This window comes from Pieris brassicae, chromosome 1, assembly GCF_905147105.1.
Source record: "Pieris brassicae chromosome 1, ilPieBrab1.1, whole genome shotgun sequence".
NCBI classification, from domain to species: domain Eukaryota; kingdom Metazoa; phylum Arthropoda; class Insecta; order Lepidoptera; family Pieridae; genus Pieris; species Pieris brassicae.
The window spans coordinates 1,527,595-1,555,522 of NC_059665.1; the positions used below are offsets into that span (position 1 = coordinate 1,527,595).

The 27,928-nt window shown below is 33.5% G+C and overlaps 1 protein-coding gene across 1 annotated transcript in view; it reads right to left on the reverse strand.

Annotated features, from left to right (window-relative positions):
- Positions 1-27,928, reverse strand: part of LOC123709273 (A disintegrin and metalloproteinase with thrombospondin motifs 3-like) — a 56,529-nt gene that overhangs the window by 7,665 nt on the left and 20,936 nt on the right. The window contains exons 7-13 of the mRNA XM_045660462.1: positions 17,082-17,214; positions 8,040-8,203; positions 7,420-7,565; positions 6,637-6,755; positions 5,743-5,851; positions 4,818-5,182; positions 2,596-2,696 (exon numbers count right to left, since the gene is read on the reverse strand). Of these exons, the coding sequence (XP_045516418.1) occupies positions 2,596-2,696; positions 4,818-5,182; positions 5,743-5,851; positions 6,637-6,755; positions 7,420-7,565; positions 8,040-8,203; positions 17,082-17,214 (1,137 nt within the window). The remainder of the gene's footprint in view (positions 1-2,595; positions 2,697-4,817; positions 5,183-5,742; positions 5,852-6,636; positions 6,756-7,419; positions 7,566-8,039; positions 8,204-17,081; positions 17,215-27,928) is intronic.

Sequence of the window (27,928 nt, forward strand, 5' to 3'; positions counted from 1 at the left end):
TGAATACCACCATATACTGTGACATAAACCCTATAAAGAAATCTTGTTACCATTTCATAAGTCACATTTTTGTATATAACATACATTTAATTAAAGCTTTTCATTTAGAAAAACATTTTAATTAAGATCTATGTAAAAGCGGAAATAAGGCAAAATGTGCTGAACGTGAATTTCTGTGAATCCATACGACTGTTGAACTTTCGTAAAATATATTGTACGAGAAATTAAATTAGCTACGGAGTGGAAAATAAGAATTTTATTTCATATACTTTAAAGCCTGGATATTGCGAGGTTTCCTACTGACATTTTCATAAATATAAGTTCATATTAACCATTCGAATATATACTTAGACATGTCCAAAATAGAGGATAAAAATGGTTAATTATTAGTAAAACAAATTCCTATTGTAGGGCAGTGTTTGCTTAGTGGCTTCAGAGTGCGACTTTCATTCCTTAGGTCGTAAGTTCGATCAGCGTACTTTCATTCTATGTGCACATTTAACATTTGCTCGAACGGTAAAACCAGCTTGCCTTAGACCCAAAAAGTCGACGGCGTGTGTTAGGCGTGTGTTATATATTAGATTGACAAATGATCATGACACATATACAGAACTCTGAGGCCCAGACCTAAAAAGCTATTTTAAGTTTAGTCTTCAATTATTTTTGTATATATGTATGTAACGGTTATGCAATGTGTTGGAAATTCGATGAATATGATTATTTGTTTATATATAATATCTCAAAACTGTTTTAAGAGCTGTAAACAGAAAAAAATTTGACTTTATCATTAAAATTATTAAAAAAACAGCGTAAAACTTACAAAGAATTCAATCGTATATTTCCCATTACCGTTGTTACGAACTTTCGCATCTCCGAAATCCAATAAATATAAACTTTAACTTGAGAAGTTGCAGAGAGAACCTAACGAATGCGATGTCACAAACTAAAATTTTTCTTTCAATTATAAATTCCTCTGTCGACAGAATTAAAACATATTGTCTCAAAGAGCATCGAAGTTGTATAAGATAAACTATTATGTATGTGTAGTATCGTGTGTCATTTCGTCAATTCTTGTATTATATTTGGACTAAGATATATTCATTGATATCTGATAGAGTTATTCATTTATATCTTCACGCCTTATTACCGAGGGAGTAGGCAGAGACGACGATTATTTAAATGATACTAATCCTTGGGATTGATTTGCGCCAGTTTAAACAATTGGACTCAAAACTCAAATTCAAAACAGTGGCGGAGAGTTTCTAGGCAGTTCTTCTTGCTCGCTCTACACCCTTGACTTGTAGTAAAAGTAAATTTAGAATCAATTAACAATTTTAATGTTCATAAGTGTTGTTTACCTATATGAATAAAGTTATTTTGAGCCTGAGTTTGAGACCTCAGATCTCCACTTGCAACGGCAGGACCGTTAGACTTCTCGTGCGTCATCCGCCTTCATGACATCCACTAAGCATGCTCGTCAATTATGGGCATTTTTATGGTATGTACTGGATTTGGTCCATGTATGTTCGACAAGGCCCAACCCAACTTCACCCACGCTTGTCTTATCCTTGTTAACAGCTTCTCCATGGTGGATTCCTTTGTTCTTCATGGCCAGATCACCTAAGCCTTCACTTTCGAATCCTTGGCACTACGTCCTCTTAAATGTGTTAAACATTTCTATGAACCCTAGGTACAACTATTTTATCTCCTCCTCGATTAAAGTTCATGAAGTGTAACTCATGGGTGATTTTCTGGGTTTGATTTTCGGCTAGCTAACGAGCCTGGTCGTTGGTCATAAAAGACAACTACGGTAGTCCATGGACACCCACTCAATAAATGGGTAACCTGCTCTTGTAGCAGGTTTCTGGAGTACGTATTTTATGTAATTGAAAGGCGTATTTATGTGCATTAATATATTTAAACGTTTAATACAACGAGACGAGAAAACAACTTTGTGCAATTCTTATATATAAAATAAAGATTTTTCCATACGGAATCTTTGAAACGAAAGAATTTTCTCGCATTGTGACGACTTGCAGTTTGGTCGAGAAAATTAGTTTTCAGTTAGTGGAAAAGCTTCGTCACCATTTTATTGCTAAAAGAGGAATTTTATGTTAAAGGTTTTTAAAACGCTTTTATAAATTGAAGGGAAACGAGAAACACATAGAAAGACTATTTGATAGGAAATTAAATTTTAATTTTGTATAAAAGGACGAAACGAAGGCATCTTTGGCCAAATTTGTGTTTTACATTAATATTATACAATTATTTTTTAAACTTTAATATTGGAGTGAAAGGTTTCAAATCATATTAAACGTGTTAATTGGTCACTCGCTTAACATCATAATATAATATATAATATAATAAAATACAACTACTTTATTTTAAAATTCTACCTTTACACCCGAGTAAAAAAACCTATCACAAGTTGATAGATAAGCACGACTCGGGTAGACCTTGCTCGGCCATTTTAAAATATGATAACGTTAACTTAGTTCACTTTTACGGTAGAACAGATCATAAGAATTATTAAACACTGACATGAGTAAGTATTCGTATTTATGTTATTAAGATGTCGAAGATAAGGGCCAATACCTGTACTCCATTGGACGAGTCCGAGAGGCTGGGGTGCTGTAGTTGACAGCCACTTCAACGGATAATATATCTCCTGTAACTGCTGGTTGCTCTGGTATAGCCTGGAAACATTTTTAATATTTAAGTCACACGAGGTAAAAGACAGATTACAAATTAGGAGATCGATGGGCGACATTATCGATCTCATGTACTCAGTCTGATATATTAAACAGACATTGGGGATGTGTAGTATTACAACTAAGATAAAGAAGAAGAAGTAAAATGGATGAAAACGACCGTGAAGAAAGGTTCTGTCTTTCCTTTACACGTATCTTTCTCTAAATGATGAATAAATTATGATTCAATTAACAAAATTACTATAGATAACAAGTGTGCAGCTAAAACACGAATAAAGATAAATTCACGATTTTACTAAATTTAACACACATATATTATAATAATGAATTATATATATATATATATAATAATGAATTATACATATAGTCTCTTAGTAAGCAAGCTAATGAATGGAGTCAACGTTAAAAGAATTCTGACACTTTGACTCGACTTTTATCCGTTCAGATCCTGTATAGTTTAAAAGCTGATATATAAAGTGAATGTGTTAACGCTAAAAGGCGTCATTAAATGAGAGTAAAAGTCTAGCGTGGCAATTAAGCTGTACTCTGAAAGTGTTTGTGAATAATTAAGCTTCGCCCTCGTCCTTCGTCACAAGCTGTCCTTTTGTTATTTTTGTAATGTCCAGATAATTTCCCGTGGGATTGTATAAAAATAGTCTTGAATATGAAAGTATTTGTACGAATAAAAGAGGTTTAATACATCCTTGATGTATTGAAAGTAATCGGAATTCTTTGTTAATAATCAAAAAGAGAAAATACAACATTTCACAGACTTCGTTTTATTTTTAATAGAAATTCATTAATTCATATAACTATTCCGGTAATTAACGTCACTAATAAAACATTTAATCTCTACTGCCACTCTTAATTCGTCAAGTTTTTCTTTTACAAAAAGATTATGCTATTGAGCATTTTATTACAAGCCTCACTTGACATATTTAGCTTATATGATTCATTCAACTTATCGGCATTTTTTTATAGAACAGGACGCAAGTCCAGTCCCCCTTAAGTGATATAACATGGATACTCTCAATACCAGAGCGTTCGCGAGTCTGTTGCCGACCTTTTAAGAATTGGTACGCTCTCTTCTTGAACGACTCTAAGTCGAATTGTATCCAAAATATTTTAGGACAGCTGGTTCCACATAGTGGCGGGCGGCAAAGCATTAAAAAACGCATTGTGGAACGACGGCAAATTTTACGGGATGTAATGTAAAACTCTTTCTTTTAAAACCTCCTGAAACTAGAAAACTGTATATAAACTAGATATCGGTACGGATGTAAATAATACTGCATGTATCATTGAAGTTCGTATCGATTTTGCACGTTACTTGGAATTCTAAACTTGTACCAACTAACGTAAGTTATGCAAGACATGCCGGTATCGTGTTCCGAGATTTAGCAGATTCTAGCTATGTACCACCCTTATCCATTACTAGTTGAATTATTAGTTTAATACACAACGTCACCACGGCTCAGTGGCTGCATGAGCTAAGTGATAAGGTTAACGCAATGGCGTAAGGATTTTATTTAAAATCTTTTAGCATGTGAACTAAAATAATACAACCAAGGATTTGCAAAGATTTGACTTTTTAGAAGAAATTTATCTTTGTTTAAAAAAAAATTGACTATTTAAGAAGAAATTTAACTTGTTTAACAAAAAAATGACTTATTTATGAAAATTTTCACTTATTTAAGAAGAGTTTTAAGTTATCTAAGAATAAATTTGACTAATTTGATATTTAACCTGGAAGCTCAGGCATCGTTTCCCAGCGAAACAACTTTTGCTGCAACATATCTACGTACAATTGGAATGCTACGGAACTAACCACATAACAGTAACCGATTCAAATTTCATCTAATATTATATATCGTGTATAAAATTGTATGATAATATTTCTTAAGAGACAAAACAAATACATTTGTGAACGATTGTATAAACAGTTTTAAACAAAATTCTTTAAAATGGAATAAGGCGTGAACGCCACGTTATTTTCATAAAGAAAAGGTGGCTGAACTTGTTTGATTGATCGAACATCTTATGTACTTAGACCAAAGCTTTAGTTTCTACAAACGTTGAGATAAATTTAGACTTATTATCACTTACCATAATCATCAAATCTGTATGCAGCCTCGAATCGGACGTAATAAACACATCATTCTCAGTCTGATTCCACTTCACCAACCCTCCGGCCGCAATAGCTTCGCCCACATAACCATATTTCTCATCTTTAATATCTATGACATTGCTATCTACTTCTATTATTTGTAGATTCTGTGGTACGTTAGGATCGTATTTCAGGTATTTGTTCTCTTTGGTTTCAATATCGAAGCGTTTAGAATGTTTGCTCAGTTCTAGTATTGGTCTATCACGGCGACGCTCACGTATCGCTATGTTTAAAGAGACGGGGGTGGTGATGTGCACCGATAGTTTTGTTGCTTCGTGAGGGATTACAGTGAGGCGAGTCCAACCTAAAAATGTTACTGTTAATTCGCATAGAAACTTGTGTTGTGTTGGTTATTGTTAGTGACGTTCTCAGAGTCTTGGCCTTGAATTTCTGTAACATTGCACTTGGCGTTTTATTAACTGTGTCTGAAGTAAAATGGATTTTTGAGTCTTAGTTCGCATTTCGCCCTCGTTTACGGTGAAGGAAAACATCGTGAGGAAATCTGCTTGAATATATTTTGTATTGCTAAGGTTTTTTTTATAAATAACTGAGAAAAATTATTAATCTACAAAAGAATTGAGAAATTTGGTGAATGCTTGGCAATCTCATACATGCATTATGTACGTCTGCTGTAAAGTTTCAATATAGCAGACACTTACAGGAAAATCTCCAGCATAAATAAGCTATAAAATTATTAGGAAAATTCATTAATTACCAAAGTTATTAAGCTAATTAAGTTGAAATATGGTTTATGAATTGTTCCTGTAAATAAACCAAACAATATAATTGTTTAGTTTGATTTTCTTAGTACTGGGTCAAATAAATATTATTAAATGCATGCATGGAGTTATACACAAGTCTTACCTTTCCCAAGATGACGTATATAGAGATGAGTGTTGTTATTGCAGTAGCCATCTGGGCACCAGTTGCATGCTGGGTCACTGCCATTGCATTGACCTTTCACACATGTGCCCTGAGAAATGTTACTTTTATACTATTATGAGATGTCGTTGTAGTCCCGTTGCCCCACAGTGTGTGTCATACGCACATACTGACATATTTTATAAGTCAATTTGAATTTTATGAAAGTTGTTATGTAGGTATCAGGGGCGTAAGCAAACTTTGGCGTTTAATACTTTGTCAAACTCATCACGGACATATTGTATGAACATGGAACATTAAGGAGGTTTTGTTATACACGGCTGTATTTACCAAAATAGAAATAACATTGTTTTATTATTGAAGAGAAACTTCTTAGGCGCATGAGGGGAACGTCACGAAGATGTGCAGCGTTTTTGTCGAAGAAAAAGGAGAGAGCGATTGAGACCGATTGATCGAGAAAAAAACACGCTATTGGTTGATGTATTCGTTTAGTAGTTACACATTAGAACTTTAGACGGCAATATTGTCGCGTCACCTTTTGTACAGCAAACGCAATTTTTTTATTTATTTATATTATCATTAGCACGTATACAGTGTGTAAACAGTGAGAATATAGATTTATAAATACATGGAGTGATCGTATACTGGTACATGAACATCTATTGGGGCTTTTACCTTAGTAATTACTGATTTACAAAGAAGTTTCACTTGTAACATGTGTACTTTGTACGCACGCACTTTTTTTGTTCTTTTAAGTTGCACGTTAAAGCTTCAAATTAAACATCAAGATTTTTGATTAATTTAATAAGTTAATTATTGATTGTGTCAAGCAATGCTGTTTCATCTGGTAAAAAATAAATAATATTACGTAATTACCTGAAAACAAAGGTCAAATGGTCTATCATAGCTGCACGGTGTTCCATCGGGCAAAGCCCCGAAGCTGTTAGCCTCACCACCCGCGTAATCAACACACCAGGACTCACAGTGTTTTGATTCTATAAAAAAAATATTTAGGTTAGAATTATTTTGCTCAGAGAATTAGTCTACCATTAACTGATTTAGTCCAATTACTTTCAATGTAAGTAGCTGCAATACTGAGCTTAAAGTTCTAAAATTATCAATTACAGAAATAAGCTTAATGAGCGAAAATACACAATGTCAAGATACTAATTTAAAACTGAAATGAGTAATATGTATTTTTATAAAATCCTGTTTCATTACAAGTTTTTGATGGCTCTTATCTAAGTCTGCCTTTATTTATTCACGTCACGTAGTGGAGTGACTGAAGATGTGTTTTTATAGAATAGAGGCAAGCTCATCTGATCTTAAGTGATACCATCCATGAACACTCTCAATTCCAGAGGGATAGCGAGTGCGTTGCCGGAGCTCGCGGGAGCGTTGCCGGAGCTTACGTTTCAACATTTACTACTGTTTAGTTCATCAGTTTCGTACTCTTTGAGGAAATTTGATTTAGACAAACAGATTGTAATCTAAACACAACCACTTATTAGTTACGCCAAAACTTTTCGGAACTTCGAAACGTTTTTTTACTCGGGAGAAATTCTCTTAAAAGTACAGAAAGTTGATCTCTTTTAAGCTGGAGCAACCAGATTTAGGAGATTGTAAAACTTATTTTACTTGTTGCACGGTTCCTCTTACCATCTGCATGTAATTGGGGTATAAGATAACTAGCCTGCCGGAAGCATACATCTGTCCTTATATCTCGAGTTGCAGCACAGCTTTGACCCGCCCAGCAGGTGGCAACTTGAGAGCCTGCACCCTCGCAGGCACTCTCTGATATAGAACTGTAATATTTAAATAGTTATTAAACTTTTGAAAACTAAAATAGCATTACTGTTTTTTTATGTTACACAAAACAAACAGGCAGGCGGCTCATTTGACATTAAGTGATACCACCGCCGCCCATGGACACTCAATGCCAGAGTGCTCGCCAGTGCGTGGCCGGAGTACGGAGTAGGAATATGTACGCGCTTTTCTCGTAGATCATTATATTTCTTTCTCTTCTACTCCAAAATAATTAAGGCGACATATTTCCGGGTTTTAGTTTGCTTAAAACTAATCCTCAACTACGTTACTATATCCTGTATAACCGTTTTCTTCGGTGAAATAGCCATTTCGATAGCCTTGTCGCGCATATGATGCCAAAAAAAAAATAGATTATTGTTTATAAAAAACTCTAAATCAGTACAGTTTTTTTGAATATATCCTAAATGAGATACTTTTGAAAATCGGTATACATATTTATTATTACTACATACCCTTTATACCAGCACCGTCTGATCCTTGTTCTCAGACCGTACCCACAATCAGCGTTGCATTGACTCCACGATCCCCAGTCACCCCATTCGGGAATACTTTTGGTATCATTCCTGTTGCCGATGACATGGCCTGGCATGGCTTCGCACACGCGGTCCACACACCACTGTAAATTAACAAAGGTTTCTTACTATTTACATAGTAAAGAATAGAGAAAAGGGTTAAAAGAAGTATCTTCGATGAATGGTACATACATTACATAATAATTAATAATAATTAGTAAGCGAATTGGAGTTAGTTGATGGCAGCTAGCAGTTCCCTACTTCGACTCGACTTCGACTTCTATATAATAATAATACTAGCGTTCATTGCTGTAAAATACTTGTACATATACATAGAAATGTGAAGTACTACTCGTAATTAACCGGCAAGCCTGTTAATTTTTTGTTTTATAGCTTGTTCTAAGACGTAGGCTTGTAAGCATCCAGTAAGCCACGTAGGGCCAGCTTCTCTACTTGTATCATCATATCATCTTTTTATTTCTCTTCCTCGTTTTATTTTGTAGTGAGGAAGGCAGTCCGTCGGTTTTTTCGTTGATTATTCATTGTGTTCTCGCATATTGTGTCCTAATCATTTTCATTTCAATCTTTTACTAGAAGAAACAGTATTTTTAAACTTTGTCATGTCTATTTCTTCTAGTTTTGCTCTCTTTCATTTTCAGACCTAGAACACTTCTTTCGATAGTATTTTGACACATTCTTAGTTTTCTTGTTTATCATTGAGTGACCAGGTTTGACATGCATATATCAGGAAAGACTTTTCTCTTGTAAAGCATTTTCAATACTTCTGTCTTGAATATATATATAATATCTTAATTAAGGGGTAAATAAAATATTCTGCAGTTTAAGATAAAATAAATCAATGGCGCTACTACCTTTTTAGGTCTGGGCCTCAAATTTTCTGTATCTGTTTCATGATCAATTATTAATCTAATAGGCAAGTGTGTGATGAGCCTTCTGTGCCTGAGACATGTCGTCGACTTTTTGGGTCTAAGGCAAGCCGGTTTCCTCATGATGTTTTCCTTCACCGTTCATGTGAATGTTAAATGCGCACATAGAAAGAAAGAAAATTGATGCACAGCCGTGAATCGAAATTACGACCTCAGGGATGAGAGTCGCACGCTGAAGCCACTAGGCCAACACCGCTCAAGTTTTTAAATACATATTTAATCATTTAAATTTGATTAGGCAATATATAAAAACGTGCTCAAAATGTACTTTTTTCTTATTATTCATATGTAAAAGGCTAACGATGCAAGTAAGCTGTGCAATCAGGCCTTCATTCATGAAAAAGTCTTCAGTGTAAGATATCCATGTTACGACATATAGAGATTTATACATATTAATATTCTAATATAGGTGTTAAATAAATACTGTATACTATACAGTGTATAAGTTTAACAATATTCCTTTATATAAATAACACTTTACAGTTTCAAACATTTAGTCAAATTTTCTCTGAAAATTAACTAATATTTTGGTGGGAATCTGGTTTCCTACACGGTGTCAAATATACTCCTTGGAAATTTGATTTCAGGCTCTGACGCAGACTCTAGTACTGTCTGAAAACCAGGCTACACGTTCAGCTGTTCCTAAACCAATACGACTGTTGGTCTCTGTAACGTATTTAAGATTTTAAATAATAAATAGCTCAAATATAGTCTTTACTCCAACTTTTGTTCACTAATTAGTAGAAGGTCCTGGGCTGAGCACAAGCGCTAATTAAAAATTAAAGTTGACGCCTGGTCGATAGTACCGGAAACCCCTGAACTGGTGCTTTCCTCGCTTGAATAAGTATCGCAATACAGCGAAATGCCAGCGTTAAAGATTCACTGCCACAAGGATTAAACTTTAAAAATTTGTTTATTTTCTTATTATAAATGTTTAACTATTATTATGAAAATGTATGTTAAGATTATTGTAAATACTCTATATTAGTGTAGTGTTTTTTTATAAAAAATAAATTTAGTTGTATAAAAACCATAAACTTTAGTGAAACTGCTAGGCAGACAAGAAATATGTCTTAGTGTATTAAACCCATCTGGCCGGCTGCGGGACTTAAGAGGATTAAGTCGTGTATTTCCGTATTATATATACAAACATGTGTGTGTAATCTTTAAGCAACGTAAATTAACTGACAATTAATTAATTAATTCAAAAAAGGAATTTAGAAAATTTAAAAACAACAGTTAGACTTCACACCTGCCAACATTACCTAGGTATCTATGTCAGTATCCAAAATAAGTTTTTGGGGTTAAAAAGTACTAAACTGACATAGACGACACTTTGTCTGTTCTTCAAGATAAAATTACGATTCCGAGAAATTTGTGGACAATTATCCACTTTCAAGCCTCGACTTTCACTTCAAGACCACTCCACACTGCTATGTAAATATTTATTAATAATATTTTTCTAAGCTACGTACACCAAACAGAAAACAGGAGAATGAAAGGTGTCACTCTAAAGGACTACGTTATGACAAAATCAGGGCAAATACAAACGCAGGAAAACGAAGGCTTCATTGGCGTTGGTCGAAAGACACACATGACAACAGTAAGCCATGATAATTGGACAAGAATCACTACCGAAGGGCAGCCACAATATGGGAAAAGAACTAGACAGGCGATGGAGGGACGTTCTGGAAACCACAGCGGGGGCTTTGTGAACTAGTCTTGTTCATAATTAGATTTGGTCACCGAATTAAATTTAATAACAATATACTCTAAAAGGTTAATTACAAAATATCGGGTCCAGTTCAACCATCAAAATCTATAAAGTTTTACCAAAGTTTCCCTAACCGTTAAAGGAATTTCTTCATAAGCATCATTATTATTGTTCAGCCGAGAGGAACGGCGGATATTACAGCATTCCTGATTCTTACACAGTATATTTAAAGCAGTTTAGTAAGTATATTTTGTTTTTAAAAGTAGATTATATATCTATACTATTTTAATCTAAACTCGCTCTTACAACTTTATTAGTAACATTGATGAAAATATTGATATATTTCACAACAATCTTGGAACGTACCTTTGTTTATCTTGCTCCTAATATGGATTAAGTAACTTTTGCGATTTAGTTATTATTATTTTGTGGTTTCTTGTTTAATTTTTTATCTTGCTTGCTTATGTTCTAATATAATTAATGTGTGTGTTTAACAGTTGTGATGCCATATTTTCTTGTATGATTTTATTGATACACGTTGTATTGTACACTTTTAGAACGAATCGTTTTAGAACTTATCATCATTATGACTTAAAAACTTATAATTAAATTGTGTGTATATTTCTAATAGTTCATTAGGCTTGGATTCACTTTTGCAAACCATAATGATCAGAAATATTCCGAGTAAACGTAACTAGGTCTATACTCCGTAAATTTCAATATCGCCTGCGAAGTTTTTGTATGTTGTATGTTTATCGTCCGAAGCACTGCTATCCCTGGAATCTCGAATAAATTCACTATTGGAATCGGGATTGCTGGTAGCAATTACTATTGCTAGAGATATTATAAAAATAATATCTCTAATATTTAAGTTGTGGTCCTACTGATAAATCTACTGCGGTTAAATAAATGATGCCTTTCTTTAATTTAGCGCCAAGAAAAATCTTTTGAAACCTGTGCAACTGTAAAGGTTAATCGCGTACATTTTTCTCATTACATTATGAAATTAATGTTTTCTGTAACATGCATTTTATGTGGATTAAAATTTAAAAAATATCCTTCATAATATAACCATCACCAAATGAAGTATCTAGGTATCATTTTCCTTCACTGTACTGTAAGCTCATAAAGAAGAAACTGGTTAGAAATGGTATGGTTGAATTACCATACCATTATTGTTGATTTTTGTATTCTTTTGACGTGTTTTTTTTTTGTATTTTGAACTGTAAATGTAACTGTGTAAAAGAGAATTGTAGCTAAAATAAAGATTCAATAAGGAATACACTTTATGTATATACATATAAACACGTTTATGCAGAACAATTTAGTGGATTAAGCGTACGATTCTTAACACTGAGGTCGTGCATTTCAATCACGGCCGTGCAGCAATGCGATCTATTTGTTAACACTTGCCCCTAAGGAAACATATATATATATATCTTAAAACCCATATTAATATACGACATGTAGACTACTTTTTTATTTTATGTAATATCAAGCAAACGGGCAAGAGGCTCACCTGATGTTAAGCGATACCACCGCCCATGGACAGCCACATTGCCAGAAGGCTCGCAATTGCGTTGCCGGCATTTCAAGAATAATAATATACTTGTCTTTGATAACAGAAATCAGCAAATCTTACAAAGATTAATCGTGATCAATTATTGTATTGATCACGTTCACACAATTAGACAGTCTGTATTGGTGTGGAGCTAATTATATTGTATAATTTATCTTAAATTTATAAGATAAAATTTCATCCTAATTTTGTTTCTCATGACGCATTTACATTGTGAGAATTAGAAAAGCTGTCTCATCTCTTTGTCTAATTGACCTTTGGCGTTTGGCCAGGATAAGGCTAGGTCACAAAGAATTACTATTTCAAACAAACACGTCTTACAGAAACTTTTTGGCGCTTGTATAACGGATGAAGCCCTTGGGATTTTGGTATCCTGCAATTTTGCAAATTTCGAGAATATTTTTGCGCCACTCATAACTCTGACCGATGTTTTATATATAATATATATTCTTCTGATATATTTTATATGTACATTGAAATATATATTAGGTCCTTACATATGAAATTGGCGTTTTGTATGGGGGGAACAAAAGGTCGAATATTTTTAAATATAATATATTTAATTAATCAAAGTATGAACCATTGTTTTCTATGCACTTTTGCCATCTCAGAGATAGTTCATTGATCCCTTTACTAAAAAAAACAGTCGGACGGGAATCAATAAAATCTGTGAAGGCGATTTGGACTGCCCCATCAGAGTTAATTTTTTTCCCTTGCGAGAAGTTGTCCAAATTTTGAAAAAATGGTAATCTGTTGGAGCAAGGTCCGGGGAGTACGGAGGATATCTTAGACATTCCAATTGAAGCTCTTCTAATTTGGTAGCCGTCTGTTGTGCAGTGTGTGGTCTAGCGTTGTCGTGAAGTAGTGTGGAGTGATTGACCAGCCTAGGTTGTTTAGCCGCTAGGTTTTCCACCATAGTTTGCAAATGCTGACAATAGATATCAGCCGTAATAGTCTGGCCAGAATTGAGAAAACTGCAATGAACAAAAACGGTAATAGTTCGACAAACGCTTACAAGTAACTTTTTTGGGTTTAATTTTCGCTAGGGGCAGGATTTGGCTGGCTGGCCAGGATCCAATCATTGCGCTAAGCGCTTCCGATTATCGTAAAGAATCCATTTTTCATCACAGGTAATGATTCGGTTTAAAATACCTTCATTATTGTGCCGGTTCAGTAATGTAACGCAGCAAGTTGACGCGCGTTTGCCGGTTTGCTTCAGTCAATTCGTGAGGTACCCACCTTTCAAGCTTTATAATCTTTCCAATTTGCTTCAAGTGAATTAAAACAGTTTTATTAGTGATACCGCAGCCTGCAGCTAATTCGGACGTGGTTTGCGATGGATACGCTTCCACAATAGCCTTCAATACTTCATTATCAACTTGGGTCTCAGACCGTCCACGGGGCTTGTTCTGGAGGTCGAAATTTCCAGAACGAAAACGTTGGAACAAAAGACGAACTGTGTTTTCTTTTGCAACATGACCGTCATACACATCATTCACCCTTCGAGTCGTTTCCGGAGCACTAGTGCCACGGCGGAACTCGTACTCGTAAATAATGCGATACTTTAAGTTTTCCATTTTGTAAAATGAGTGACGCAAACAGAAAAAAACAGAAGTAAAAAACAAATGAATGACGGTCATCGAAGCACAAATACATGAGTAAATTGCTGTACAAATTTGAATCTGGAATTCCTTACCAAAGAGGACAACATCGTGATTAAAGTGGCCAGTACGAAATACGCCAATTTCATATGTAAGGACATAATAAAAACAAATTGCTGTTAGTTGGTCTAGCTAGAACTGCAGAATGTCTGGACCGATTAAGTAAATAATAAGTAAAGAAAAATACTTAAAACCACTATCGAATTTTCCAATGCTAGGAACATTGTAGGAACATAGGTTGGGAAATATTTTAGTCTTTTTAGAAATAAAAAAACTACCATACATTTATTAATTTAATTTTTTGTTGTATAACTAAGCTTGATTTTTTTAACGTGTATTCTATTACTTTTACATTTTTGTAAAATTATACTTACGTTTTAAATGACCTCCGTTAATAAATATATAAAATATTTTTTTTATTGAAGAACAAGAATTATGTTTTAAGTAATAAACGAGGCTTCATAATTATTATTGTAACTCAGTAAATCTTTTCAATGAAAGTACTTTTATTAGTTAATTCGACGAATTCATAGTACTAACGTTTAAAAACAGGAATTATGAATTTATCATTTAATTATCGTTAATCGTGATTGCTTTCGATTGATGAATCGTGCTTACCGACTTCAGCGTTCCACGAAAACTGTCATTAAGATAAATTGAGTATTTATTTGAACAGTTTGTATGTATTGTGGACGGAAATTGAACTGCATTTTCAACTGCAGTGGCACATGTCTGCGAGCTAACAATAAAGGATTCCTTTTCCTGTAGCGTATATGTTTTTCTCCTTATATCTCAATCGTTAAATAAGCCAAATTAGTTTTTTGTTAGCATCGCAACCGCACTAAAAGTAATTTTATCAAAGCTAAATTTTAAGATATCTGCAACAACCGTCACCGAACTGGACTTATTTAAAACTAATTAATAGAAAAAAAATATGTTCCAATAGACATAATACCATAACGAACATAAGGCTCTATCATGATAACTTATTAATTAACGTTTTCTTTAGTCATTTTCAGATATAGCGTGGCCGGAGATAAATATTGCCCAAAGTTTTGTTGTCATTCTTGCACAAAGCGACATCTATTATATAGTAGAACCTTTTATTTAAGCCAATACAACCGGTACATCGTCCTACCCTATAAATTAGCATTATAAAAATTTTGTATACCGTATAAAAAGTTTGATTGATCTATGTATTGTATATATTATTGAAAATATTTATATAAAGTATTACAAGGACTACAAGATGGCTGCCTCTTTGCGAGACATTAAATCAATATATCAGATATTTTATTTTGCATTTTAAAAGTTTGTAGCTGATTTATTATGATAATTATATAAAGTTTAATTGTAAATTCATACATAAACGCTAATGCTAAAAACATGTTGACGGCAATTCTTATTCAAATATATATAGTTTAATTCTGCAAAAGGTCCTCAGAACTAAAACTTTAAAGTTTCATTATACAGAACTAAAGCTCCAATCATTTTAAAACCCGTAGTATTTTATCCCACAATGTATTCATACATCCAATTTATGCACACACACGTATACACAGAGTGAATGCTGATGGAATGTTCAATGTTATGCATATGCAATTCTCTTTATGGAAGATTTTTCTAAAAGCCCGTTGGCATGGTTACATTTGTTACATAACTTGCTATTCTTCAATACCTGTTTATTAAGCTGAAATGGCGATTTTTGTTCTACCTTAAAAGCAATAAATGACAATGAAAGATATTTTAATGATTCTGTTTTGGCAAGGTATTGTGCATAGGTTCCACACTTTAGTGAAGCACCTTGTCATAGACGACAATTTTTGTTTTATTATCAGGCGCAAGAACAAATAACGTAGATGGTCTTCCCGTGAACATGCAAAGGGAAGAACTTGGATTTTTTAGGATCACAAACCAACAAAAATAGTGATTGTGATAGCGAATGCAAGAGGGATCGTAAATTGAAGTAACAAATGAACGGCTAGACTGATATTTTGACTGATAATTTTATAGTTTTAGTGTTTGTTGCGTTGTCAAACCACGTTATTGTTACTTCCTTTTTATATATAGTATATGTCTTCTTTTATAAATACTTACACAAGCTTTGTAATAAAAATATAATAATAATAAAGTCTTTATTTTAACTTTCCATTTCAAAGTTTGTAAGTGTTCTATAGCTAAATGTCAGTAGTAATGTGTTTGTCGGCTGTGGATATGGACCTCCTTCGATCCTCATGTCTCAATATATGGAGGATAAAAATATACTTCCATGTACTATTTGACATGAAATATTTATAATAAAAAGGTTATTGTGATTAATAATGTTATGTTCTATTACTACTATTTTCACTATCAACGCGTGAACACATAATGAGATAACACAGATATTTATTCGTAAACGTGGCGGCGAGCGTAAATATATTCACCTCGTTTAAAGCATTTAAAATACACAGAAGGTATTTCGTTCGTCGCTGAGCCATAATTACTATTTAATAAGCGTTTACTATAACTTAGATAAGGAATTCAAGTGGAATTATAATTACCCTTAATGTTAAGATTAAATCGTGTATGTATTATATTTACGAGGCTATTAAAGCTTTTAAATTCACTGAGAAAATATGTTTTTTTGTAAATGCGGCGCTTTTAAAGAAAACATAAAAATCCCATATTCTTGATAGGGTGACAGGCCGTTATTGTGGGCTAGTGGTTGGTTCGTTTATTGATCTCTTTAGGACTTTAAAGGGTTCTGGATTATATTTCCAGCGTAACTGTTTTGGTACACATATGGCTGATGATTCAAACATTTTCATATATTTAATAGAGAACGTAAACAATGCAGAAACATGTCTGCTTCATGAGGATATTTTAATACATCTAGATATTTCTTTAATTTCCACGTGTAACTAAATTTTAGTAAAACCTTTTTCAACGGATACAAAAGTGAATTTGTTTTTTTAAATTGACGTTTTATGGTCACGTAGTACTCGTGAAATACCTAAATAAATATGAATAATTACGAAAATTATGTATTAGATTGCCGTTAAAAACATTTAAAATATATATGTTATCAATAATCGTTACCTGGTTGACTCCACAAGGAGTTCCTTCGAGAGGTGGCGCGCGCTTCGATCGACAAACGTGAGGCATCGTCTTATGGGCACACCAAAGCCTCGCACACGGTGATTTTATCTTCACAGATTTGCAGATTGAAAACCTGAAATATTTGTGCATAATTAAAAAAAACAGCAAGGGAGTCTCAATATGGAATTAGTACTGTTTAACTGTCTAACGTCTAAGGTCAGCAACTTCTATAAAGATATATAAAGATCCAAAATTTATAAATTAATTTATTCATTTATTTACAAAAGCTTTGCTAATGTTTCGAATACATTGGTTTATAAGAAAAATACAATACTATATTTGACAAGCACTTGTAGGCAAATGTATGTATGTATGTTAACACTAAGAGAAAAAACTTCATTAAGGCTTAATGAAAAAAAAAATTTTAAGTGTGAGGGGACCAGCTATGTATATCCAGACCTAGCTTGTTTATCGGAATGCTCAATCTGGATATGGGTAAATTTTGGCCAAAGCTGAAAGCAGGACAAATGGGATGTCTAGGGAATCTAGAGTTTAAACAAATTTTATATTTAGTTAATAAATATCTTGAACACAAACCATATATCAAATTATTTTTTTACGATCAGTGATGTTTCACATCCATTCATTAAATTCTTAACATCTTGATATGTATTGGTGTGTTCTTTCCACAACAATGTATGAGCATGTTCCTAATTCACCACGCCTTGTAATATTGTTAAATTATTTTTTATTCAATTACAATAGTTAACTGCTACACATGTGGCCAGGAGCATAATGTGATGGTTGCAGGACAAACAATTTGTAGACAAAAACCTTGGTGATCAACTAGGGTGACGGAGATTTTATTGCCAGTGCTGATCTTCCTTCAATGGCAGTAAATGGAAATTTAATAGCATTAACTCTTTACTGACTTTCATAACTGTATATTAAGTAATCTGCATTATTATTATAGTCCTTGGCATTCCAGTTAAAAATCATGAATTCTATATACGATATATATAAATACATCAAAGAGATACGACGATGTATGACTATACATTAATGTCACAAAATAAAATGAAGTACGTAATGTTCTTAGCAATTTATCGTGTCCATATTTTGTGGGCCAGCGCCACAATTAGCGCACAAATGCTAATAAAATATCAGTGGCAAAACTTAAATTTAGGTTAAAAGCGCATACAAAAACATTTTATTCGTCGACAGTCATAAATATTCATGTTAATAATGGCCATATTAATCTGCAGATATCTGGTTTACTGACATTTTAGGTGAAACACATTAATTTTAGGTCTTCCAATTCAATTGCTTTAGTATACGATATACTGAGATACCATCCGATTTCAGAAGCCTATTCTAGGAAGTAAATATAGTAACTATAGTTTTATGAGAGAATAATAAGTGTTATGATTAGTGAAAACGAAAAGATGTTTAATTTATTCATCATATATTTGTCGAGGATTATCCCTTATAAGTATTATTTGAGATCAGCTCGTAATGGACCTTTTCCCACGACTGGCGCAAGAGCGGCTCTTGCCAGACTCGGACTTCGGTTTGGGCCAACGTGGGGTGCTCCATCGACTAAAGCGCAAGACGGAAGGTTACTGGGACATGGGAAGTACGTACTGAAGCACCGTGCCTTCCCCAGTAAGAGCGGTTTTTATTCTAGTCTGATTTTGATTTGACGCACGGCGGGTTTTAATTTGTTATTAGATATAGTTTTTAGATTATCCTCCAACCTCCTACGGGGGTTTTGTTTCTGGTAGGAGTCGAGGACCGTACCAAACAGTGCCTGTAATAATACCCTGAATTGTGAAAGAATTGTTGTAATTACTCCAGCAGATTTTGAATGAAAACATTGCAAACATACATACAAAAACACAAATGTTTTCTCTTTATAATATTAAGAGTTAGATAGAAAATCTGTGGTGTATAATGGCAGCTTAGAGCGACGCCATTGGTCCGTTGAAATTACTTCAGCAGATTTTGAATGAAAACATTACAAACATACAAACAAAAACACAAAAGTTTTCTCTTTATAATATTAAGAGTTAGATAGAAAATCTGTGGTGGATAATGGCAGCTTAGAGCGACGCCATTGGTCCGTTGAAATTACTTCAGCAGATTTTGAATGAAAACATTACAAACATACAAACAAAAACACAAACGTTTTCTCTTTATAATATTAAGAGTTAGATAGAAAATCTGTGGTGTATAATGGCAGCTTAGAGCGACGCCATTGGTCCGTTGAAATTACTTCAGCAGATTTTGAATGAAAACATTACAAACATACAAACAAAAACACAAAAGTTTTCTCTTTATAATATTAAGAGTTAGATAGAAAATCTGTGGTGGATAATGGCAGCTTAGAGCGACGCCATTGGTCCGTTGAAATTACTCCAGCAGATTTTGAATGAAAACATTACAAACATACAGACAAAAACACAAATGTTTTCTCTTTATAATATTAAGAGTTAGATAGAAAATCTGTGGTGGATAATGGCAGCTTAGAGCGACGCCATTGGTCCGTTGAAATTACTCCAGCAGATTTTGAATGAAAACATTACAAACATACAAACAAAAACACAAACGTTTTCTCTTTATAATATTAAGAGTTAGATAGAAAATCTGTGGTGGATAATGGCAGCTTAGAGCGACGCCATTGGTCCGTTGAAATTACTCCAGCAGATTTTGAATGAAAACATTACAAACATACAGACAAAAACACAAATGTTTTCTCTTTATAATATTAAGAGTTAGATAGAAAATCTGTGGTGTATAATGGCAGCTTAGAGCGACGCCATTGGTCCAAAATTATAAACTTCTTCTATTACTAACAACGACTATAGTTATAATAATAATCACTGAATTGACGTTGACTATTTATTCGAAATAGATATGATACAATAATCTCACACGTAGGAAAGCTCTTATTAGGAATATTTCTCGGATTTTTAACAGGATATTTTCTAGCCTTTATCTTCTACTGTTTCTACAATGATGTCTCAATAGATAAGAAAAATCCGGAAACAAAAACAGACTTGCTTGATTTTACAAGAGATTTTAATTTCGTGGATTAATAGTTTCGTTTTTGACTACTACCACCGTATATTTTTATAGAACGCAGTAGATACAGTTTTATTAAAGCTAATTTTGTATTAACAAAGCTTTTGCAAGTCACTTTTATAATTGGTATTAATGAAACCGACGCATTAAGCAGATGGCTCGTGATGGGTGAACAAGAATTTAACATTGACTGGTGTGATTCAGTTATTTATATTATTATATATAAAGCATGTTTATAAATTGTTTTAACCTGATTTTGTATGTTTGTAAAAAAATAATTATATTTGTTGGTTTGGATTCTTTAGATTGTTAATTATCTGTGATGTGTCAAAACTGACGTTTTGTATATTAATTCGTTCGTCAAAGTCAAAATCATTCATTCCAATTAGACCACCTAAAATGGCACTTTTCAACGTTAAATAAAATATAAATATGATTCTAATTGTCCCTTCCGAAAGGTAGTTTCGTCTGGAGAAGAAATGGCAAGAAAATCCACACTTACTCTTTTAAAATAGGTTCAACAACATTTTGTATTAATGTATACAATGTTAAATAATTATATCTGAATACAATGTACTAGTATAAAAATACTATACAGGTCAATTATTGTATTGTTAGTATACATGATATATATTTACATATTAAAACCGTAGAATATTATACATAACACAGTATGTGAGATAACAATAAAAATAATTACAGTTTGTAGTATTATAAAAAAAACTGCGAAAAAAGGCGCGAGTTTTGGCTTGTCGTTTGAATTTATACATGAATATTTATTAGAACATTTTCTACATTAGGAATTAGATTAAAATAATCGTTTTGACGAACTTTATTGGAATTTTGTTCATTTTTTTAAATTGTTGCGTCAATTGTTATTATGTAATAAAATGTATAGTTAGTACATATATACGAAAAAATAATTGATCCCTAAAATAATAAACGGGATTAGATTTTTTTTGACACAAGACCAACAAATAGTCGGTATGAAGCATCATATTTGCCTAACGCGCCGTGAAGACAAGTTCGGCATTTCAATATGCGGTGATTTATGCCGGACTGATTTAGGACGAAAAATTTGTTCACATATATAAAAACCACTTCACCCGTTGTAACAATTATTGTTATCCCAATTTGGTTCATAGACAAAGTGAGTTGTCTATAATTACGGCCATGTTTATTTGAGTCATGCTAAACAATTGGGTGTATCCCGAATAGGCGTGGGGCAATGGACCGTATCACCCATATGGCCATTTAATAGATACCATTGTGTCGTTGATTTCGAAATGTGTTCAGGTACCTGAAGGTAACATGCAAAGAATTGAATGCAGTTTAAAACGTAGTTTGTAAAACGTTTCGATAATAATAAAATTATTTAAAATGTCTAATATATTTGGAGCACAGTGAATTGAATTAGAACCTAGTGGATATAAACACGAGTGTATCGTACTTAAAAGCGAGACGATTCTATATCAATTGCCGAATTCGACACTAAGTATTGACCTAATTCCGACACACAAAATCGATCTACAATATGAAAGTAGAAAACCAATCAATGCTGCAACTTTAAAGTTAGACAACCTGTCAATTGTCAATTCAGGGCATAGATTAAAATCTAGTAGGAATGTGAAATATAAAGCAGATGCGACCGGGAGTGCTCACAGCCCATAAATACTGATAAACGAATGATTTACGATTTCAATTCAGCTCTTTTGATCTTTGTTCACTTTGCTATTCCATTACGTGTGAACTTCTATCTTGGTTTGTTATTAATTGCATGTTTACTTTGTCATTTTTATTAATTGCTTTATTGATGTCAGTTTTCGATTATTATTATTTATTTATATACATTTTGTATATTTATTAAGCATCTACAATAACTTAGATAATATAAAATTACCCTCAATGTAAAGATGTAATAGCATTTAAGAGGCTATTATGTTTTTTTTTATTTTTTATATATTAGGTTACAAACGGGCAGGAGAAATTGATGTTAAGTGATACCAACGTCTATGTACATTGTCAGAAGACTCGCAAATGCGTTGCCGGCTTTTTAGGAATTGGTACACTCGCCTCTTGAATATCAAGAAGAGAGAATATACCTTCGGAAATACTTCAGTGGGTTTTCATATTCATATTAAAAGAGAAATACGGTTCTGGAAATATGGTTAAATTTCAAAGGTTAAATTAAACTCGGTAAATGGAAATCGTCTTCATATCTTACTGGTTAAAAACAGCGTATAACTCAAGAGGACATAGGAAGGAATTTCTGCTAAAAAATGTTCCTAGTACATAGCCTGATCGTTTATTATTGATACCATCCCAGTAATGTGTCTGCCTCATACCCCATGACTTAAAAACATGTCTATACCCATGAAGAAAGTAAATTTAAATAAACTTCGTATTAACTCCGAATCATTACGAAAATTGGGTAATAATTATGTCGTGCTAAAAGCTAAAATAGACATAGGTATGGACACACACGTGATATTATATAATGTAGTGTTGGCCTAGTCGCTAGGGAGTGTGACTCTTATACCTGATGTCGGTAGGTTCAATCCCGAGCTATGCGCATTTAACATTCGCTCGAAGGTGAAGTTAAGTAGGAAAGGAAACCGGCTAACCTTAGGCCTAAGAAGGCGACGCCATTAGATTGACAAATGATCATGAAACACATTCAGAAATCTGAGGCCCAAACCTAAAGAGTTATAGCGTCTCTGATTTATTTACTATATTTATAATTTTATAAACTATTGAACAATTCTAGTAAATAATAACAATCGAGTAATGTATATCTAGACTCTAATTCTTAGGAAACATTGGTTGTATGCGCCTCATACATACGATTCGTTGGAGATGAACTTCAATATTAACAGTTCTTATCCAAATGATAAAATACCCAAGCAAGAAACTACTTTATTTTTCATCTAAGTGTCGGAAATTTTTAGTTTCCACGAAGTAATTGTAGCATTTATTCTGTGAAAATGCTGACTATCTGCCTCTTAAGAAAAGCGAGATTGCGCACTTAAGTGAAAGAGCGCTCTTGTACGGTGCTTTTAAATCTCTTATTTAAATAAATATTATGCTGTTTTCAATTTTCGCTATGGCGTAGAACTTTCGCCATTTGTACAAAATACAAAAATGTTAAAGCTTCGTGGATTGAGTTTCCGAACTTAGACTGTTAGGTCCGGTGTGCGTAAGGTCCTGGCTAACTGGAAGTTATTTCTACCTTCAGTCACACTTCACACCTCATCAGTGCGTATCATCTTTAGTGAAAATAACAATTTAAGTATATAAAATCGGGTCTTAAATAAAATAAACCTTAATGAAAACATTGTTTCACATATAACTTGACTTAATGTCCATAATAGGGGAAGGGGTAGAGGGTCCACAAGCAGTATCCATCGCGTTTGGTTGAGCCTCATGTTTCATCTTGCTCCAAGTCTTTCCGACTCTCTTTGCCTGATCTGCAATTGTACCAAGTTTCTTTGGGACGACCACGCTTCCGCTGTCCTTGCGGGTTCCATCAAGCGTCTGTTTGGGGATATAATTGGGATCTCCTTTGCATTTCATTTAGGTTTATACACGTATCAAAATAAAAAAAGTCATTTAATAGGTGAAGGAATAAAATGTTTTTTTCCTGTCAGAAAGCGATTCGTTCAAGGAGCTATCCGAATTATATTGACATATTTCGTTGGCTTAAATTATATCAATGTATCCGATTGGAAATAAATATGTTACTAGATGTTTTAATGAGATATTATTTAGACTTCCTCAACTTAGGTTACTTCGAGAAAAGAGCCTCCTGCCCGTTTGCCTCATATTAAAAAATACTTTGTATTACAATTCACATTAAAGTTATTTGAATAAATAATATATATTTTTCTCCGTTTACATATATTAACGTTAAAACTATTTTCAATTGTTTTGCCTTTCTTCTATATTAGCAGTATTGAATTGGAATTCCTTGAATATGTTATTTGCTTTATAGTGTGCTTAATTAGTGTTATATTTTAATATTGTTGAATTCAGCAGGCGGCGTTTTCTTTCATGTAACTTAATGAACACTTATGAACGTCAGTAAAATAATAAATCAAACCAGTTCTCAAAGCATGCGAAGCACTAGAAGAACTGGCAATAAAGCGTCACTCGCCAAGGTAAACCATTATTGTAACATATAACATATAACATATTACCCATTATTGTAAAGTACATGAAAATACAGCAGAAATTTTGTAGAATACTAGTTGACCATGTATATTATTTCCAGGAAACATTTTTTTTAGTTCAATAAAAATAACCTATCTACTATCGTAAAAATAGGGGTTGATCGTAGAGGGGTGACAATTAAGGCTTTTATGTATTTTTGTATGTTGTATCATAAAAAAATAAAAACAAAAAACTTTTGTCTAAAAAATAATAATAAAATCTTTGGGAACACCTCTTATCACTGAAACTTTGAAATATAGATAGTAGCTGATTCTCACACTTACTGAATATGCATAAAAACATTTATTAGTATCGGTCGAGCCGTTTTGGAGATGTATGGGAACAAACATTGTGACATGAGAATTTATATATATAGAAATAGAACATAACATTTTTGAACGTGCATTTTCCTGAACATTCCCAATACGTACAGCTAATTTATCGTTGCTTCGCAAATATGAAAATAGTTTAACATCGATTTGCGAGTATGTAACATATCTTATTTCATTGTGCGTTTTCTACATACGCTCGAAAGCGATAAGGCCGCCAGTTGCCCTCCTTTTCATTTAATTATGTTAAATTTGTATATTGGTTCGTTCAATTATTATTATTTTCAACACTTCGTTGATAAATAAAATGTACGAAAATTACTAACGTAATGAAATCTCTCTTAAAAGCTATAATCGACTTTAAAACACAATTAAATATTGCTTCGTAATTCTTCTTACGGCTTGTTTGTGCTTTTTGAAAGCTCTAAGCGTGCCTAGTTCTTTCAAGAACCGGATAACAAACAGCCACAGGAAATTTCTAAATATTTCGTATATTTGTAATTGATTTGTGCAAGGAGTTATGTGGTCTTGTTGGTGTGTGTCATAAATCCTGTGAAGAATTAAAATATCGTCCACGTCTCCATGAGTCATGGAGGAACCTACAAAACAGACCTACATACATTGGGAACATTTTAACTGATTATTAAAATCCGTCGCCTAACATTTTTAACAAATAATGTGTGTATTTTTTATGTATTCATCAATACTTCGTTGCACAAATACATACATACAAATTTAAAGGGATGCAACGGGCGGCCATATCGCTAATAAGCGATCTCTTCCAGGCAACTATAATAAGAGAAAAACATTTTATTACATTTTTCTTTACTAGAACCTCACGGTAAATTACTATCTAGCCTAACTTAAGACTAATAAGTAATTTAAGTCTAACCTAATATACTAAGGATCGTTAATATCAGAAAGTAAATCTAATAAATGGAAGACACTCTGTTCTAGTGTTCTATTTTGTTTTCACTTACCACTTAGCACTTTTTTTTTGTATGAGGTGAAAATGCGCTTGCGCAGGCCCGCGCCAAGTTTATCGAGCTTGACGCGGGGACTGTGGGGCTGGGTCTACACTCAAATCCCTCTGCTATTCAGAGGGGTAGCGAGACCCGACCCACTAAAAACACCTCAGCCCTTCACACGGCCTTAAGATGGGCCCTCGGGGTTCGCCAGGCATTCTACCCAAGGGGCCACTTAGCACTTAAACCAACGTGTACTAACACTAATTCACTTGTTCAATTGGTTTTGTCCCTTTCAGTATTCTCGCTATGCCCGTGGTGTCAAAGTGTTGAATAGCCTTGACATTCACGTGATGGTTGTGAGCTTCAGCGCTATTTTTTTTTATGGCGACGTATGCATATGTATGTATTTAAATGTGCCAGAAAGCTGTTAACTCTATATGTTGATAAACCGTTAATCAATGACCTTTTAAAACTATCATAAAGTTATAAAGGAGGTTTCCACGTGTCAAGTACACCAACACGTGCACTTTAAAGGCGACAACTTTAAAGCTAATTTGATTCTAACTTTGTCTTTTCATCAGATTTTTCTTATGATTACTTGTCGTCTCCATTTGTTGATTAGCAGTACTTAGGCGATTCCAATCAACAATTGTCGAGTCCGCAAAAAAGGTCGAGACTTATTTAGGCCAATTAAACAAAGAAACGTAACATTACAATTAAATCGATAGACAATTGTAATGTCATATTGTATACGCAATTACTAACTGGAATTTTTGTAATCATTGTTACATAATTTAATAAAAAAAAATTAAAACGCTCTTAACAAAGCAAAGAAACGCAGCATCAGGTTTATTTGGTGTAACACACACCCCACATACACATCCCTACGCACATAAAATAATTAAATCAAGGGCGCTACAGCCTTTCTAGGTCTGGGTCTCAGATTTCTGTATCTGTATCATGTTCATTTGTAAAACTAATAGGCAAGTGGGTGATCAGCCTTCTGTGCCTGACGCACGTCGTCGACTTTTTGGGTCTAAGGCAAGCCGGTTTTCTCACGATGTTTTCCTTCACCGGTCGAGCGAATTTTGAAGGCGCACATAGAACGAAAGTCAATTGCTGCATAACCGGGGATCGAACCTACGACCGATGAGAGTCGCACGCTGAAGCCGCTAGGCCCTCACCTTAATTTGTTAAATTATTTTATTACGTTCACGAAATATCTGACTGACTGCAATTGCGTCGCAATTCTAAAGCAGTCCTCCAAAATATAAACGGAACATTTAAATAAACATGAAATTCGTAAATATTATGATTTGAACACGTTTTGTTCGTTTACTGGAATTTTGAATAAGGAAGGTTTTAGTCATTCGTAGTAATTTTGATTATGAATACTAAGAAAGACGAGTTTCGGTATTTTTGGCAACCATTTTAGATTCAGAGCTACTAGAGTCTACGCTCGGTTTTAATACGGCAATAATAAGACAGAAGAGGCAATGAGCGGGTATTGCAAGATGCACAGATAAAAGGTGGATTAAACACTATATGGTATGGCCCAAGGTAAGATGGAGAAGAGTGCGTCCGAAAAAGGTGAATAGAAGATATAGAACCGTTAGCAGGAAACGAATAGAAAGATAAAGCAATGGAATGGAAAAAAGAGACCTTGGACCCGTGAAGGGGTTTCGATAAATGGTACTGTTGGATGTAATGTATGTAACACATCTAAACTATATTCAACATTTGCAAAGATTGAAAAAGCGGGTTTAGACTAGACTATATTACTATTGCATAATGCATTGACGGTGAAACTAAACCTATATGTATTCTGAAGATTATAATATCGACTTTAAATCGAACGAAGGATGATGATATCAATTCAACATGTATTTTTTATTAAGTCCAATCACTGACAGTTCTTGTAATTATTGATTGTATTCGCTCTCAGTCTACAGTACAAGCTTAAAAGTTTTCCTTGAAGCTCAAAAGGAGAGTTTTGAGTCTTATTAACGTGTTGATTTGAACTAATGATGTTTTGTTTTATATTTGAAACAAAAGAAATAATAGATCTCACTAAATAGAATAAATATTGATTAAATATTCATTGGTAAATATTATGAAAAGATTAAATCTGCATTGGTAAATATATATATCAGATAGTTCGGCTGAACTGAATCGTTAAGAAAGATTGCTTTTTATTTTGTTTCAAAATCAAAAACCTTTTTAGATCTTGCCCTCAGATTTCTGTATCTGTGTCATG